The 18,322-nt window shown below is 41.6% G+C and overlaps 2 protein-coding genes across 20 annotated transcripts in view; one reads left to right on the forward strand and one right to left on the reverse strand.

Moving 5' to 3' along the window:
* The window catches only part of LOC135237138 (histone deacetylase 7-like), a 55,903-nt gene extending 46,009 nt beyond the window's left edge, over positions 1 to 9,894 (forward strand). For all 3 annotated transcript variants that reach the window (XM_064303922.1, XM_064303923.1, XM_064303924.1), the window contains 5 exons: positions 1,984 to 2,102; positions 3,930 to 4,063; positions 4,696 to 4,780; positions 6,253 to 6,391; positions 7,156 to 9,894. In XM_064303922.1, the coding sequence (XP_064159992.1) occupies positions 1,984 to 2,102; positions 3,930 to 4,063; positions 4,696 to 4,780; positions 6,253 to 6,391; positions 7,156 to 7,183 (505 nt within the window). In that variant the 3' untranslated portion in view covers positions 7,184 to 9,894. The remainder of the gene's footprint in view (positions 1 to 1,983; positions 2,103 to 3,929; positions 4,064 to 4,695; positions 4,781 to 6,252; positions 6,392 to 7,155) is intronic.
* A 322-nt stretch (positions 9,895 to 10,216) lies between these two features.
* Positions 10,217 to 18,322, reverse strand: part of LOC135237140 (twist-related protein 2-like) — a 29,435-nt gene continuing 21,329 nt past the window's right edge. For all 17 annotated transcript variants that reach the window (XR_010324761.1, XR_010324759.1, XR_010324758.1 and 14 more), the window contains one exon: positions 10,217 to 11,638. The gene's annotated coding sequence lies outside the window, so the exon portion shown is untranslated. The remainder of the gene's footprint in view (positions 11,639 to 18,322) is intronic.

The raw sequence follows: 18,322 nt of genomic DNA on the forward strand, positions 1-18,322 counted from the left end.
AAGGGGATCACCGCTATGTGTGCTTCCTGCTTCTTCTATAAGGAAATGAAGACAGGTACTGTGGAATCTAACTGTCGCGTCAGCTGACAGATTTTGGATGAATTCTTCACCGAATTGGCTGTATTACTGTTTTCAACAAGATAGCTGGCCATGCGTGTGTTCAGACAACACTATCGTATTGTAATGGCATGCAATATGCGCAGCTGAATTTTGAAAGGACTTCTGTTGGCGTCTGTGTAGCCTGTTTCAAATAGAACGCTCACTCACTGGCGTCATTCTGAGATTGCTTACTCTGCGCAGCGTTATTAATTTATGCATTCTGGAATCGCTTTATGTCAAACTTGTTATTGTTATCAATATTAATGACATTTTCGTGGATACGAGTATGCATGCTTTGAGAAAGCCAGACCAGTGGTGATTTAGAAGATGTCTAAGATATTTAGATAATGTCTCCGTTAAATGTGGCAAGACAAGTTTTACCTAGTTTACTAAATTATGCGAATTGTGCATCAGTTGGTTTGCCATTTTGAGGTCTTTTGACATAAGAAATCTTTCTAAATAAATGTTTATATTTACTTGGTTTTGTATGAAGTTTGGAGATGGTGATGTTTGGGCGTTTTGCAATCAGCTACAGTATCTGTATGGCAATGCAAAAAGGCTTCAGTAGAATATCTAGCAAATTCCAACAAAGTCAATTTTTGCATTGATTAAGATTTCACTGATTTTTAATTAATGTTTCAAATTAGAATTCTGTTTGTGCGCTATGTGCCTCCCCTGTATCTCGCTGCTGCCTGTCTGAGCTCTTCCCTTGCACAGAGTCTCTGTGCTCTGTTACTGTGCTGTATCCCTGTGTCCCTGCCCTATGTCTCTGTGCTCTCTTCCTAAGCTATATCCCTGTGTCCCTAGCCTGTGTCCCTTTCCTATGTCTCTGTGTTCTGTCTGTGCCAGAGTTATGGGTACTGCACATGTACCATCTCATTGGCACTACCGCATTTCCGTGCGATATTTAACGACAGAGCCGCCGTTCCCCACTCCTAGTGCCGGCCAGCGTGGGGCGCTTTATTGGTTTAGAAGGGAGGTGGGGTTGGTTTCTGGGGGTACTGAGAAGGTTGGGGGGAGTGGGGGGCATGGAGCTGAATTGGGGGGTGGGGAGGGGGCGGGGGGGTGGCGTTATAGGTTGAGAGAATCCAAAAGCTGGGTAATTAGCCCAAATAGATCCCAGATGCGGGCTGTCAGTGACGTGAGAAGAACGACGAACTCCAAATGGGAACCAGACCCGGGGCGGCAGCTTTGAACTGCGGCAGCGAGGAATCAAACGGTGTCTGAGCGCCGGCTAGATCACTGGCAGCCGGGGGGGGGGGCTGCAAAACAGCCACTTCCTGCCCCCACGTATCCTCCCTGCTCGTAGTCTTACCCGCACATGCCCAACACTCCCCGTACATCCTCTCTGCGCTTATGGCCTTACTCGCACATACCCAACACTCTCGATACATCCAATCTGAGCTTATAGCCTTACCCGCACATGCCCAACTCTCCCCACACAACCTATCGGAGCCTATGGCCTTACCCGCACATGCCCAACACTCCCAATACATCTTGTCTGAGCTTATAGCCTTACCCGCTCATGCACAACTCTCCCCATACACCCTCTCTCAGCTTATAGCCTTCCCCTCACCTACCAAACACACACACACACACACACACACACAGACTCTCTCTCTCTCTCTCTCACACACACACACACACACACACACATAGACTCTCTCTCTCTCACACACACACACTCACACACACAATTAGTTGTCAGTCAGCTGTACTGCACCATCAAAAACTTTGAGAGTGTCTGGGATTTGAAGATCATAAAACCAGTTGTGATGTCATTGGGACTGCAGTAACACAGCAGCTGTTCAGTTATTTTTTTTAAATGTGAAATCTGGTCATAGGGAATTCATTTCTTGCCTGTTTATGTGTTGGTGTTTGTAGGATGGTGGTGATGCCCATCGCTCAGGAGTTCTGCCCAGACATGGTTTTGGTTTCGTCCGGGTTCGACGCAGCAGAGGGACACCCGCCACCATTAGGGGGGTACAGTGTGTCTGCCAAATGTAAGCCCATCGCCTTGGAAACACTCACTACAGAGTTCCTGCATGGAACACAAACAGATGCTCACAAATCACATAGGCCTGCTGTGATGCTCGACTTACTCATTCACAAATACATTATATAATTTCAGATCTTTCTCATTATAGGCTTCTATGTTTCTCACAGTTTATAAAAATGCCTCAAAATGATATCTCATGTTCTCAAAGCAGTTAACGCTTGACTCAAAAACGCATGACTCAGAACCACAAGAATCCTCAAAAATGAAACAGTATCTTCAAAGCCATGTTGCCGTACACAATGTCAATAGAATCTTTTTGCTAATAGCATCAACAAACTTCAGAGAGGATCCTAAAATGGTCAGTCATAACAAAATATTTTAGTTCTTTAATGGGGCTGATATTATAGATTATGGTTATAAAGGTCTTTTAATTGTAATTATGTGCGTGTATATATATATATATATATATGAGGCATTTGCTATAGTCACCATATGTTTCAGTGCCATCGTCAAAGCAGAGTATTGAAGGGAAAATTGGTAAGACCTTACTTGAACTGTGCCATACGGCTGTCATAACATGTCATAATGCTCACCACAGCATATTACAGATTATGTAAAATGCCATAACACTGTCATAAAATCTGCCGTGATCATTTTAAATTTCTTTTTGAATGTTTTTTAAAAATTGGCTGCACACATTATGACAGCATTATGAAATTGGTCAAGCTCTAATACGCTGCTGTGACTGGATATGACAGATCTTTGTCATAATTATGGCATCATTATGTTGGCTGTGTGGCATATTCGTAGTTCAATTAAAGTATTACCAAAGTTTTACATTTTTAGGTTAGGTTAAAATTAGGTTTAAAAATATGTCATCATATGAATAGCTTAAGTTAATGCACGTAATTCAAGTGCAATATATTACCTCCAGAATGCAGCTTACAATCAAGTGACCTTGTCATTCACAGAAATATTACTGTATAGAAGGGTTCTTCTTTTAAGTGTGTGTAATGTCAAAAATAAGTATTTTCCCAAATTAACATTATTTGTTGCACAGCCATTTTAGTGCAAGAAACTGTAAAATATCCACGATAAGGGCCTGACTGCTGTCTGTTAAATTGTACAAATTAGTGTAAGGATGAAGAAAGTGGATGCCTTCAATTGCTTGTGCTGATTGCTTGGCAATTGTAACCATATGCTTTCCATGTGAACACAAGAAAGTTTATTATGAAAACTGTGTTAAATGTGGAAAAATGTTATTGGAGAAATGGATTTGGAATTGCAATTTTAGTTAAAATGAGCAAGAAGCATTTGCAGTTTGGCAGAAATAGTTTACTTTTTGAGATTTTTCTATTTAGTTTTGTGCCCACAGGTTCCGTTGCAGCCTGTTAGAAATTGAGAAGAGTCCGTAAGCAGATTGCAATAAGCAATAGCTTTTCAAAAAGTGGGAATTCTCCTTCTGCCAGATGACATTTAATATAATTTTTAAAAAACCTGAAATGGGTGCAGTGACAGAATTGGAAATGGTTTGTGTCCAAGAATGCATAACCATACTCTTACTGTATGCTTTAATCAGTGTTTGCAAATCTCTAGCACTTCCAGTTTTCCAGAAGGAGATGTAGAGGATTTGCAAGTGTGCCATCTTGTGCAGTTTGTCAGACTTCACTGATGCTGTGTTACCTTTTTGTCTGGGACTAAATGCTCCAGATGGTGCCTCCACACACTGTTCCCAGACCAGCCTCAGCTTCTTAGATGTAATGGGCGGGGTCAGTATGAAGGTTGGTGAGCTGACCCTGGATGAGTGTTAACGTGTGAACGTGCCCTCCAGGTTTCGGGTTCCTGACCAGGCAGCTGATGGGCCTGGCGGGGGGGCGGGTGGTGCTGGCCCTGGAGGGGGGCCACGACCTGATGTCCATCTGCGACGCCTCGGAGGCATGCGTCAGCGCCCTGCTGGGCGTGGAGGTGAGGGGAGACTCGGGGCGTGGCCGAAACACAGAGGTGGAAAATCCAGGTTCAGAAAGTAAAAGTCCACCCCAGTGTTTTGCTCCAATCACCTGTATTTTTGCAAATTAGTACAATTTTTCAGCCAGGAGGTAGAACTAATTAGTGAAATCGTCTGACTGAGTTCCTGAGTGAGAGAAACACATGGCAGGACTTTTACTTTCCGACCCCAGGACTTTCCACCTCTGCTGAAGCACCCATCCTCTAAATGTAGCTTTTACCTGGACAAACAGTATAAGATTATATCAGATTTGATTTGATTAGAAGCACTTTATTTTTCAAAACACTATCTTAATTTGTAACATCAGATACTCAGTACAGTATATATATATATATATTACACAATAGACCTTTGCACACAATTTAAAAGAACAGGGCATGTACTGCAGGAGCTTGAAAACATTGCAGTGCAAGTCATAGAGAGGGTACATGCCCAATGAGCCAATGAGGAACTTGATGGCGGTTAGTGTTTGTTATGTGTGAGTATGGTGGTAGCTGTGCAGTGTGCTCTGGAAGGCAGGTAATGTTAGCGATGCGTTAGCTGCTGAGCTGTGTGGCTGATGTGGTTCCCCCGCCCCTCCCTCTCCCCGCAGACGGAGCCCCTGTCCGAGGAGGTTCTGCAGCGGATCCCCAGCTCCAACGGAGTGCGCTCGCTGCAGCGGGTGCTGCAGGTCCATGGTGCGTATCCAGCTAATCTCCATCTTTACCATCTGTCCTCATTCCTACTGTCCATTTCTCTCTCTCTCCCTCCCCTCTCTCCATTCTCCCCACAAACTCCCCTCACCTCCTTTCTGTCTCCCTCCCTCTATTTTTCCCAAATACTCGCTCCCCCCATTCCATCCACCAACCCCCCCCGACCCGCACACCCGGTCTCGACCGTTTTCCTGCATCCAATTATCCTGAAACACTCTTCTCAGGCCCCCCAGCCTCACAACATCCCCTTCCTGATTACCCCAATCCAATTCAGTTTATTACAAATATTTGCAAAGCCGCAGGAATTTCAAGAGAGTAAAACGTAAGCACTGAGCGCACATGTGTATATTACAATCATCTCTCAGACACACTGTGTCTCTCCCACAATGCTCTTGGACTACGGCTTTGTGTGTGTGTGTGTGCGTGCATGCGTATGTGCTTGTGTGCATGCGTGTGCAGGTGTGTGTGTGTGTGCATCTCTTTGTGCATGTGAGACTGCATAGATACACTGCCTGGCCAAAAAAAATGTCGCACACTCTAATATTTCGTTGGACCGCCTTTAGCTTTCATTACGGTGTGCATTCGTCATGGCATTTTTTCGACAACCTTATGCAACGTCACAACATTTATTTCCGTCCAGAATTGCATTAATTTTTGGCCGAGATCTTGCATCGACAACGGGAGAGTCGAACCACTCTGTAAAGTTTTCTCCAGCACATCCCAAAGACTTTCAATGGGGTTAAGGTCAGGACTCTGGTGGCCAATTCATGTGTGAAAATGATTCCTCATGCTCCCAGAACCACTCTTTCACAATTTGAACCCGATGAATCTTGGCATTGTCCTCCTGGAATATGCCTGTGCCGTCAGGGAAGAAAAAATCCATTGATGGGACAACCTGGTACATTCAGTACATTCAGGTACTCAGGTGATTTTATTTTATTGCCGCATAATGTTGCTGAGCCTAGACCTGACCAATTGAAGCAACCCCAGATCATAACACTGCCTCCAGAGGCTTGTACAGTGGGCACTATCCAAAAAAATCCAAACGGCAACTTTTTTTTTGGCCAGGCAGTGCACTTGTGTATGTGTGCTTGAATTTGTGTGCTAATAACTGAATAGAGCAATTACCTAATTTGCATATTCCATGTTATATTACATGTTTTCTCACTTTATTGCTTCCAGGATAGCTGGTTATTTTAAATGGTTAGATCTGTAATAGTATCCTGCTAGGCATATTCACTAGCTACCTTCTGTAGCTAGATATAATATAGCCTTATATCTGGCCAGCTGGAAAAACCAGATGCAGTAGTGGACGAGTTTATTCCTTTCTCCTTGTAAACAGATGTTTAGGAGGATGGAGCACAAAATAAAATCTTGAGGCCATTTGAGGTGATATAGATTTAGGTGAGGCTGGCTATCTGAGGAAATCCTAAATTCTGTCCCCCTCTGCACCACAGGTCAGTACTGGCAGTCGGTGAAGCGTTTTGCCCACACGGTGGGGCTGTCCTACACGCAGGCCCAGAGGCACGACCTTGAGGAGAACGCCACGGTCAACGCCCTGGCCTCGCTCTCTGTCGGGGTGCTCAACAGCAACAGGTATCCCCGCACTGAAAAAAAGGAAACTCACATTCTTCAGCACACACGAAACAGCCTTGTTTGTAAACACAGTTCACACAGAGTATTATTACAGACTTGTTTGTAAACATACAGACAATGGGTGTAGAGTGTTTATAAACACACAGACAGCAGGCATAGAGTGTTTATAAATACAGACAGCTGGCACAGAGTGCTTATAAACACATTGACAGCTGGTATGGAGTATTTATAAATGTATAGACAGCAGGTATAGAGTGTTTATAAACACATAGACAGCAGGTATGGAGTGTTTATAAACACATAGACAGCAGGTATAGAGTGTTTATAAACACATAGACAGCAGGTATGGTATGTTTATAAACACATAGACAGCAGGAATGGAGTGTTTATGAACACATAGATCACAGGTATAGAGTGTTTGTAAACACACATGGGACAGGTATAGAGTGTTTATAAACACAGACAGCTGGCACAGAGTGCTTATAAACACATTGACAGCTGGTATGGAGTATTTATGAACACATAGACCACAGGTATAGAGTGTTTATAAACACACATGGGACAGGTATAAGGTTTTAACACAGCCCTATTTGTGAACACACAGACAGCAGGTATTGAGTGTTTATAAGCACTCAGTCAGCAGCCACAGAGCAGTTGTACACACAGAGACAGCACATACAGTATTTGTAAGAACATGTGGCCGATATGGAACATAAATGCAGCCCCCATTTAACTTGTGTCTCTGTCTCTCTGTCTTGCTGCAGCCTCCCCCACGAGCCCATGGACCAGTAGGATAACTCACCAGATCCTCATCTGACCTCTGACATATGGCCTTCTCTTTTGGTACTCTCAGTGACCACAAGTGACCGGACCTCACAGTGCCCACACCACCTGTTGCCTCAGACACCACTGAACAGCCTCCACCCGACCGCAAGTTCCTCAACACCGACGAGCCTTAGCATCCTGACATAGGCCCCTTCACATCAGCAAGTGCCTTTCTGTGGACAGTAGCTTGCACTCTGTTACTCCATCACCGCCTTTACAAAGCCACAAGATATGAGGAAATGACATGAATTCACTCATAATTATTCAACAGGAAGAGGACATAACAGGGCTCCACCACCGTGGCTGTGACTTTTGTTCATTTCTGAAAAAGGTGAAAGGTTTTTTTTTTGATAGCGCTCTGGTGCTAATTTTGAGCATCACGTTCCACTCTCTCCTTTTGGCTCAACCATCGTCATGGATACCGAAAGGGCAAAAGGTTGGGGGACGGAAGTGGAGATCTATGGCAACGTGTCTGCGTTAGCTCTCAAGCAGGGAGCGGTCTCCGTCAGTGACGGGTGCCCTGGCGTTGTGCACCACAGGCCAGAGGAAAGACCCGGACGCACGCGGCGGCTTTCTCAGATGTCGTTGACGGTCACATGACCTAACCACTGAAGGAGGGGAGGTGGAATGTGCCTCAGCGCAATGTGAGGGCTTTGTGGTGTTTGCACTCTGCATTCCGTAATATGAACCATAATATGAGAAATAGGTTCCATCCTCAAACAGTGACTTTACAAAGTCCTCCAGGCTTTGTTCTATGGCGTTATGTTTTTTTATATGAAGATTGATTGAGAGTAGCTGAGCAGTAGGTTCAGTTACAGTAGCATCTAGGGACCCAGTTACAGTGACTCCGGTCACTCTGTCAGTGAGCACTCCGTAAAGTCACACTGATTACCAAACACATGACTGTTCCATTCCATAGTTACCTGCAGGCCACTTACCGCATTCTGCACCTGGTTCAGTAGATTTCAGTGTGCGTTAGTGTGTGTGTGTGTGCGCGTGTTACTGCTAGAAACCAACTCAGACTCACAATAAGACACACAATAAATGGCCTTTCACCCCACACAAACACACACGAGAAACACTGTTTATCGCACAGTATCATCACTGACACAAAAACCAGTAAGTATAGTGAGCTAAAATATAAAATAAAAAACAGGCTAGCCTCTATCAGTAAAAAAAACACTTTTTATGGCCTTTAACTATGGGGATCATGAACTTTTTGTATAAAAGATAACAGAGGCTTTGAAGTTTATACAAAGAGTGTTGCACTTAAAAGGTCTTGAAAGTATTTTCTTAAAACGTGATTGCACTATTTACACTATGGTTTCAAATATTTTATTTCACCAAAAAAAGAACATTCCTGTTTTGTAATGTATTCAAATGAAATCGACCAGTATTTTACCTGTGGATAGACATACCTACTGTATTTTGAACATAGCTGAGGACTACAATTAAAATAAAAACCAACCGGTCGGTTCATGGCTGGAATGAATTAGTTTATAAGATAACACATGTTGGAATGTTGTTCTGGGTTTGTTACTCAATTGAAATGCACACTGAGCTCTTCAGTGGGGTTACATTAGTGTTTTATGGCTGTCGGTAACTGACCAACTGAATTTATTGCACAATATTAAATTGTGCAATAAATTGCGTTTTTCATTTCCCCAATTGTCTTGCAATCAGGCGAGCAGTCACACCCCAGAGACATTAATGCCTCATACCTGCCACAGTCCATTCAAATAATCCAGATTACCACTAGTGTACGATGGTTTTTAATATTTTAGCGGGTTCTACAATCAGATAGTGTTTTAAAAATACTGACTGGTGATGTCAAATTTTCAAATTTGACATCACTCAAATATGCTATTCATATTCGTGGAAAAAATGTTTTTTTTTTTTTGCAGAAGTAATGACAATGCCAAGTGCTGATGTCTCTTTGCAACTGGACCTTTGTTCACAGTGCCTTCCTAACAACCGTCTTTGGGTCCATTCCTGTAAGAATGAAAGAAGCTACCCAGGTCTCTCGTGTCGCAGTGATGAAATCATTGCCACGGCTGTGCTTAAAGCACTGCTAGGACCCTGCCCACATTCTGCCTCTGTGATCCTACGCAAAATTTGTTGAAAAATACAAACATGTGAGGAGATGAAAAAAAGCAATGGCAACGTCTGCGATCTCTCAGAGCCAGCAGCTGCCCCTGCTGTTTGATTTTTTTTTTAAGCTAAATGCCTAAAACATGTAAATGAAATGTGCCTTCTGATGTCTTAAAGAGTAGGGTTTTTTTATTTTGCAATGTTAGGTAGGAGAATGTATGTTTTATATATATATATCCCTTCTGTTGTAGAGCCCCCATTGTGTGCAGCATGGAGCTAATGGTCTTAATCGAAACTGTTTTAATATTTTGATGTTGTTTTTGATGTTGTAAATAGCTCCGAAGTACCAAGACCAAAGAGACAGACTTTGCCTGTGTGCCTTGAACTGTCCTTATGTATTAGAGTAGCGTTTGTCTTAGCAAACTGGATCTTAATTTGAAATTAGCAGAGAATAACAGAATCATTATTTTTTCCTCTTTTGTTGTTTCTGCTTTGTGTTTAGCATTATTTGTTTTTTGTACATGTTTTGTATAGGTAGAATAATTGTGTACTGTTTTGATTCCTCTATTAAAAGGGAATTAAATGTTTGTGAAAATATTTTTTTTTTTTGCTAATTATTAGTGTACTAGTGTAGAATAATTGAGTATCCATTCAATAGGTTAAACATTCCCACAGTTTTTTTAATGTCATATAACATTTTGACAGACACTCAGAACAAACTGCCGTCTGAGTATCATATTGGATAAATGTTATTTGCATTGTGAGCAGACAGCCATTTCTCATTTGCCTAAATAACAACATCCATAATTACCAGCATGAAAATTCCTCAAACACTCTCATTGTACCTATGAGCTATAAGCTCATTGAAGGCTGGTCATTTTTTAAAAAAAAAGAGTCCTACAGTATATATTGAGTTTGATGCCAAAAGAATCGGTGTTTAATGAGGGTTCAAATTATTTTTGTGACATTAATGCAGCTCGTTAAAAAAAGGCATTAGTAAATTTTACCTGCCAACTAATTTTAGATATTGAAAGCTTGTGTTTGAAGAGTTCATGGGTTTTCCACATGATTGCCATTTCAGCTTCTTTCCTCCTGCTTGTTGGTGGAAGTAAGAAGAAAACACGGAGTGGTTGTAAAAGTGTTTGGGAACCAGGAAAGAAGTGAGTTCAAATCTTGTGATTTTAGGGGAAAATTCAACACATACTGTCCATAAACATGCCATGTCATGGCAATCCAAAATGTGAAATTTGGTTGCTTATTCATAGGCTGGAAATCCGGTCCAATGTTTTTCTAGTACTTAATTCAAATTCTTCAATAATAGACATTAGCCCTAAATACACTAAATACATATCTCTATCTCTAAATACAGTTCTCAACCCCAAGTCTGTGGGCCTATGCTCATCCTAGAGACCAAAAAAGCTGAGAATCACGGTGCTAGTGGGTAGGAACAGATCTATTGGTGGCTAATTCTCTTCCTCAAATCTGAAATGTCTTGAAAAGATGTAGGGACAATATGTGTGAAAATCAGGGTCACCTGTTGATACAGCCCTTAAGTGTCTGAAGTTGGTATCATATACTAATCATACTACCAAACTGGTGATTACAAACCTTTTTATTACAGGTGCTAATTTAATATAAATGTCTCGGAAGCTTCCCATTTACCTTTCATTGGTTTTAAATAGAAAGCACTGTACAAACCCACTTACTTTTAATGACCCATACATTACTCAAGAACAGTCAGCTGAAGTCATATTTGGAATACAGCCGATTTTTCCCAATCTAGTGTTCATCTCAAGGGGATGATTTCACACAATAGCATTGACGCACATCCCAAAATACTATTGTAAACATGCACCAGCAAAATCAACCTCAAAGACTTATCCACATTTTAATTCATTGCTGTTCGATTCAAGGCTTCGTTTAGAATATCATGAGAGTGGTCATAAAAAGGCACAGGTCAGCTGCGATCAAACCTTGCCGTGGGAGAGAACGCTGGCGCCAGTGTCCCCACGCGACATTCAGTCTCTCTCGCAGGTCCGTCTCCATTCTTTTAAAGCACGGCTGGATCACGCTAGCGCCCCTCACACAGCTTATTAAAAAAGGCAGAGGCCTCGGGCCTCATGGCTATTCACACAAACAAGCAGGCGAGAGACAACAATTCGTCAACAGCGCCCAGAGAATTCTGCCCTCACGACGGGTCCAGGTTCTTATCCGGGCGGGGTTCACATCCGTAAGCGCTGGAGGAGGAGAGGGGATGGGGCGGCCCCGTGTCAGACAGGGGAGGTTCCTTCTCTTTTCAGAAAGATGAGTGACAGCCACCATGATGGGGTGCTTCAGGGAAGGTGAGAAGAGGAGAGGACAGTTATGAATAACAATGCAGCATACAGTATGTGAATTGCATAGTATTACACTCAATGTATACATTATCTGCACACAAGCCCAGTGAAAATAAAGGTTTAAAAAAATGTTATGCTTTTGTTTTTAATGCATTTTTAGGACATTCTTAATGCTATTTTACGGGACAGCACAGAGAGACAGAAAGAATGAGGAGCGAGAGAGAGGGAGAGACATTGGAACCGCCAACATCACAGCTCACGCTGAGCGCATGGACAGTGCTCTACAGGCTATGCCACAAGATGCCCGGCACAATCTTTACGCTTGAATAATTGTGACAGTGGATGCTTGATAAAGCCTTGCCTTGCACGTGTTACTCTCTGTACAATACTGCCCCCTAACTTTACATTCGCCATTTTGTAAACAAACAAAATGTGAACGTTCTTTACGCTTAACCTCCTTCATCCTTAGATTCTTTTTTCCGTGCTTGTGCACACTCATAAACATTAATGAGTCAATATCTTAAAAAGAAGCCCAATGAAAATGATTGTGGTCTAGCATCAGGTGGAGGTAATTACACTGTGATTACTCCGTAACGGCAGGAATGTCTTGTAATCTCTGACTTTAGCCTGCGGAAACCCCATCCCACCACTCTCAATCGCACCCACAGCACCACTGCACCCCAAATCTCCCCCCACCACCTCCTCCGGGTCATTTGACCTCTTCCGATGATTCCTATTGGACGTTGAGCACAGAGGTGAGAGGCCTGCGCTAACCCCCTGAACCGACGTTAAAAAAGAGCAGATGCCATTTTAGAAAAGCGCTCTTTTTCATACGGCCTTCTGGCCCTTGCCAAACAGGCACCACTCTGTCAGCGTTGCAGACTTGGAGATGAAGGTCGATAATAAGACGAGATGCTGTGCACATGATCACATCCTCTGGCAGCGTTCGCCAGAGCTTGTTTAGCATGTCGGGCCCGCTGAGTTTAAACAGACGTCAGTCATCCTGCGCGAGACCGTCAGTTTGGATTATGGTTAATCAGTCCTTCCAGAACGGTCTATCTCTGCCTTGCGCTGAATTCTCGAGGAGCGAGTGTGCTCTGACCAGATTTTACACTCCGGTCAACCACAGACCTCAAGTTCTGGGTCGCTCTGATATTTTTTTCCTCTCTATTTAATTTTTTCTAAAACCACTAACTAAAGAAAAGGCTCAGTTTCTTTGACGGGCTCTAAATTCAAATTTTAAAAAAGTTTCCTAAATAGCGCAGTTGCTTTTCTCTTGACAGGGACAGGAGAGTGTTGTTATTTATTTTAATTAAGTGACATTTGTTTAAACCTGATTTAGCGTTCATTAACACAGCACAAGAAACCTAATAGTTTTATCCTCGGGTCTAAATGTTTTATTCTCAGATCTTTCGGCTAATCGATGTAAGCCACTTTTCCTGCAGTCTATAGTAGCTCGCTTGGTTAATCGCGCTATGTCAAAGGGTTTGAACACCAAAAGGGTCTTTTCTTTATTGAGTCGCTGTGATTTAAACAAACTGCATCTATTCATGTGTCAGCAGGGGGTTTTATTTAACTGTAACCGATTTAAATCTGCGACATTCAATCAATAGTTTAAATCAATAGAGTTCCTTTATTCATATTACCATCATTCAGCGATTACCTTTAAGGGAACTACAACTCAAAAAAATGAAAAAAGTGCAGAATCCTAACATCAGAAAGTCCATTATTTTGTTACCATTTCATTATTGCTTATTTATGTTGGTACTTCAGTGTGAAATTATACAAACATGTTGAGTTCTCCTTTGTGGGGCAATGTACCATGGAATTTCTGGCTCTCTGACTCCATTTTGGGGGGGGGTGCTGACTAGTTTATGGAAGCCGATGGTGTTGCTTGCATAAATGTTTTCACAGACAACTGAATAGCTACCTGGCTGTCAAGCATGTCTATGTTGCTGCCTTAGATGCTCAGCGCATTAGTGTTCATGTTAGTCATAATTAGTCAGTAAAAATGTTGACAAGATTAGAATTGAGAATGCCATAATACGCTGTTAAATGTGTGTGATAAACTCTGACATTCTGTACTGAAAACACACTGTCAACCACTGCAATTCCTGAGCAAGCACAGCACATGACTCATAAATATATAAATTATTTAAACGTAATTTTATAATCATGAGTAATGTGCATAGAAAAAAAATGAACTTAGGGACAATAAAACTAAATTGCTGGTTGTTTTCCTAACTTTTAACATCTATACATAAAAAAGCTACATAATAAGGTATTGAGATCTTACATCTGACCTTAAATTCTCAATATTCATTACTGCCCTCTTAAGCTAAAGCCAACTCATGTTTGGAAGCGCATCTAGGACGTATTTTGTTGATAATTATCAAGCCGGATCTGATTTCAATTACCTACATGCAGCTTTAATTTGAAACACAGGACAGGCCATCCAGTTCAGGCTAATTAAGACAAATTATATATCATTTGGATGATCTCTAATGTATGCGTGGCCAGACACAACAGGGCTAGCCACAACAGCCGGGCTAGCCACTCCCCCAACACAATATGGTTAGCCACTCCCCTTTAACAGATATTCCATGAAAAAGGCTGAGTAATATATACTGTAGATATGAAATTATACAGAAAGACAAAAAAAGCTAATCTTGTTTTAGTGCAAACTGCCATCTGCTTTTTATTTTTAACCTGAATGCAATGAAATTAAATGAAAAGCTGGATACTTTTAAAATTGCAATTCTGAGAAATGTTAGCGTCGGATTTTATCGTTTTTGTTGAAACATTCCTTTCTTTAGTACACTGCAGTATCAGAGTAATTCACAGACAAGAGATGGTGTTTGATAGTGCTACAGTTCAACAGCGGATTTTAAATGGCTGCAGGCATTCTTTTATCAGATAGATCTCCCACTCTTTCAGGGCTTCCATTAACTAAATTCCGCTCCAGTTAAATTGCATTCCAGCCAATTTCATTCATAAATCAACTGCTTGACTTTTTCCACAGAATGTGAGAGAAGACATGAGAGGAAAGCAAACAGGATTCTGCTGCAGAACAAATATTAATATCAACAAAAATTTAATAAAAGTAAAAATATTCCTTAGCACGCACACACGCATGTACACACACGTGCACACACACAAACAGAAACGTATATAGACAGACACAAAAATACTCAAACACATATAGGCCTACACTCAATGCGCACATTGCGAGTATGTGTGTGTATGTCAATGCATCAACACACACAAGAACTCACACACATACACACACTGGCATACACACTCGTGCAGTGAATATCCATGGGCAGACTGTCGTTGTAAATCAGATTTGACATTTTATATGTAAACTTCTCATTCAGTCATTTAAAAGCCAACCAAATCACAAACCAACATACTTCTAGAAGGCTTACACAATCTTTCATGTATATGAACTGCAGTGTAATGGACACTTCTCACTTTGAATAGTTTACGTTACTGTAACCCACTCGAGACACAAGGCTTGCGCTAGCATACTGCGGTACTGACGTGCTCGTCGGTCTGTTTCACGTGTCAGACCTGTTGGGTTTATACAGCCTTCAGAGCCGTGCTGGCTGCATTGCGTGCTGAAGCCACAAGTTATTTTTCTGCGGCCCGTTGAAAGAGAGCGCCTCAGAGATCAGCCTCGTGACACGCACGCCCAACAGAAGCCGTCGAGCGGCGGCGGAACTGGGAGAATGCCATGGCAACCAGCGTCGTGGACGACAAACAGAACGAAGCACTGCGCGGCTCTCCTGCCAGGCTAAACAGGCCAGCCCAATCCTGAGAATTCACTCCCGCTTCTCCGCACGCGAACCCCACTGCTGCCGGAAAAATATCGCTAGTCTTCCCACGGAAAAAAATCTAGCGATAGGCTATGCCTCTACACTGAATTAAACAGCGAAAGCAAACAGCGCGAGACAAAGTGTGCATTTAGTGCATGGCTACTTCAATTCTTTTATCATTTAATAGTGAAGAAACAGGAAGTACTGAAGTAAACTGAAATTAACTTCTCAAACAATACCCCAGCAAAAAAAAAAGCGTGTTTACTTAAGTGTATTAAAAATATAATTTGAGTATACAAATGTTTTTGTACTTAAAGTATGCTTATCATGTACATTAACAAAAAAGTGTACTTCCAAATATATACAATGAGTACATTAAATCATATATTTATAGTGGTATTTTAGTATACTTATAAAAAGTATATTTTGGTTTAGGTTGCACTTCAGTGTACTTCATACAAATATATAAAATCGCATATACTTACAGAGGTATTTAAGTGTACTTAAAACTTTACGTGAGCGACTAATAATCAACACTCAAAAATCTCTCTCACCTAAAAGAAGACTTTGAAAATAATTACAGCATTAAAAGAGCTTTATGACAGAAAATCCCACCTTCACAGGGATAGGGATATTTTTTCTCTGTCCCAGTAAAAGAGGCAGATTTCTGCTGCACCTAAGTTGAGTGAGGAAATGACCCTGTCTGCAGTCATGCTGCACCTTCCACATGACTCCCCCAGTCCTGCACTGGTCTTTCTTCAGTAGTTTGATTTAATCACTGAGTGACTGCAGGTTTATAAGTGAACATTCTTCATCAGCCTTCTGTCTGGACCATGAACCTGACTGACAGCCTGTCTGTACCTAGTCATGTGACTGCTCATAACCTACCTCCCCCCCCACACACACACACACACACACACACACACACAGGAAACCGGGTAAATACACACACACAGGAAACAGGGTAAATACAAACACACACAAACACACACACAGGAAACAGGGTAAATACACACACACACACACACACACAAATATACACAAACACACTCACAGGAAATAGGAAAAATACACACACACACACAGGCACAAACACACGCATGTACACAGACATATGTATACACATACACATTCATGCACACACACATACACACAGATGCAGACAAACATTCATGCACACACAAACTTGCGCACACATGCATGCACACACAAACACACTTACACAAATATACGCATATAAACATGCACACACAAACATAGGCATGTGAGTGCACACACACACACACACACACACACACACACACACGCACACTGAGAGGTGAGCGTGCTCTCCAACACACACACACACACACACACACACACACACACTTCTTCCTAATGCCTCACAACTGTTTCCAATCTAAAGGTTCCTGAATGTCTGGGCCCTGTAGACCCTGACTGCACGACACTGGACACCAGATCCTGCACAGAGGGTGGGGGGGGGGGCTTTTATCTTAAATACCTCACCTAGCCCCTCTTTCCTTACCCCTCAAAAAAGTCATAGAAAGTATTCCCATGCAGGTCTGACAGGAATATGCCAGCATCGTTCAGGAGAAGCAGCACATAGCACATACGCTTCAAATGTTTGGCTGCCGTCTGCAAAGCCAGACAGACACAACATATCTGCACAGAGCTGACCCCACTACAGCTGCATGCGTGCTGACCGCGAATGTTGTCTGCGCGTTGCATCGCGCGAGTAAACGGCTCGCCCGGGCCGACACGTAAAGACGGCGAACCCGGGGCCACGCGAACCATGAGAAACCCCGGCGCCTTTCTGGAGAAGGGATAGAAGGACAGAACACCTCTTTTCCTTTATCCAGTGCGTTCATCCGTCCCTACAGTGGCACAGAGGTCATCAGCGAGTTTTCCCTTATGAAGAGATATGATCACATCTGAGTTTTCTTCTTTGTTCATCGCGCATTAACTGACACTGTCCAGGAAAAGTGCAAATACTTGTTCGCAATCATTCAATGATTTGAACCTTTTTCCCCCAATTTAATTATGTTTTTTTTTTTCAATAAATTGAGCTATAAATATTTCTTACTGTGATAGCAATAGTATAATGAATTCTGTTTTAGAGTTTAAACTAGAATTAGGCTTGAACTTAATTAAACATTTGTGGTTACCATACTTTTTTTCAGCAAATGCGGAAAACCCATTTAACTCCGAGACTGTGTTTTTGAAGAAAAAAGCTTTTATTTATTTTCAAACAAGAGTAAAAATTAATGTTGATTGAATCCAGCCTTCCACTGGATGGCATGCCATGAGCAAATATTTAATTACAAAATAAATAAATTGAACATAAATTGTAATGGATTCCCACATTTTCTTCAAAATATGGTTATTAACATTAAACATTATTCCTCGTTGAACCCACTCCGAGTTATCAAATGTATGAGGAATATAAATATAAAAGACAGAAAAAGCGATGAAATTTATTTTCATTTGTGGTTTTCCAAATAGAAACTGTTTTATGTTCTTAATGCATTTAGTTTATTCAGAGATGAAAGCTTTTTAATTTATTTGCAGGTTTTTATATACTAATTATAGCTAATCAAAAGCATATCAGCACTATTATTTTTAATGTCCAGAAAACAATTGATATTTATTTGAAAGGAGTAAAACGTAACATTTTCGACTCAATCTTTGTGAATCAAACAAAATCTTTATATAAGCTGGATAAAGTTAATAAATTACTAGAAAGATTCCTTGAAAAAGGCTATACTTGCCTAGACTAATGCTGTATTACTAAAAGTGTTGCTTTGTAATCCTCAGAATTCAGGAGCAGGTATATTCATCGTTGTTTGTTGCACATTTTTCTT

The sequence above is a fragment of the Anguilla rostrata genome, chromosome 13, assembly GCF_018555375.3.
Source record: "Anguilla rostrata isolate EN2019 chromosome 13, ASM1855537v3, whole genome shotgun sequence".
Classification (NCBI taxonomy): domain Eukaryota; kingdom Metazoa; phylum Chordata; class Actinopteri; order Anguilliformes; family Anguillidae; genus Anguilla; species Anguilla rostrata.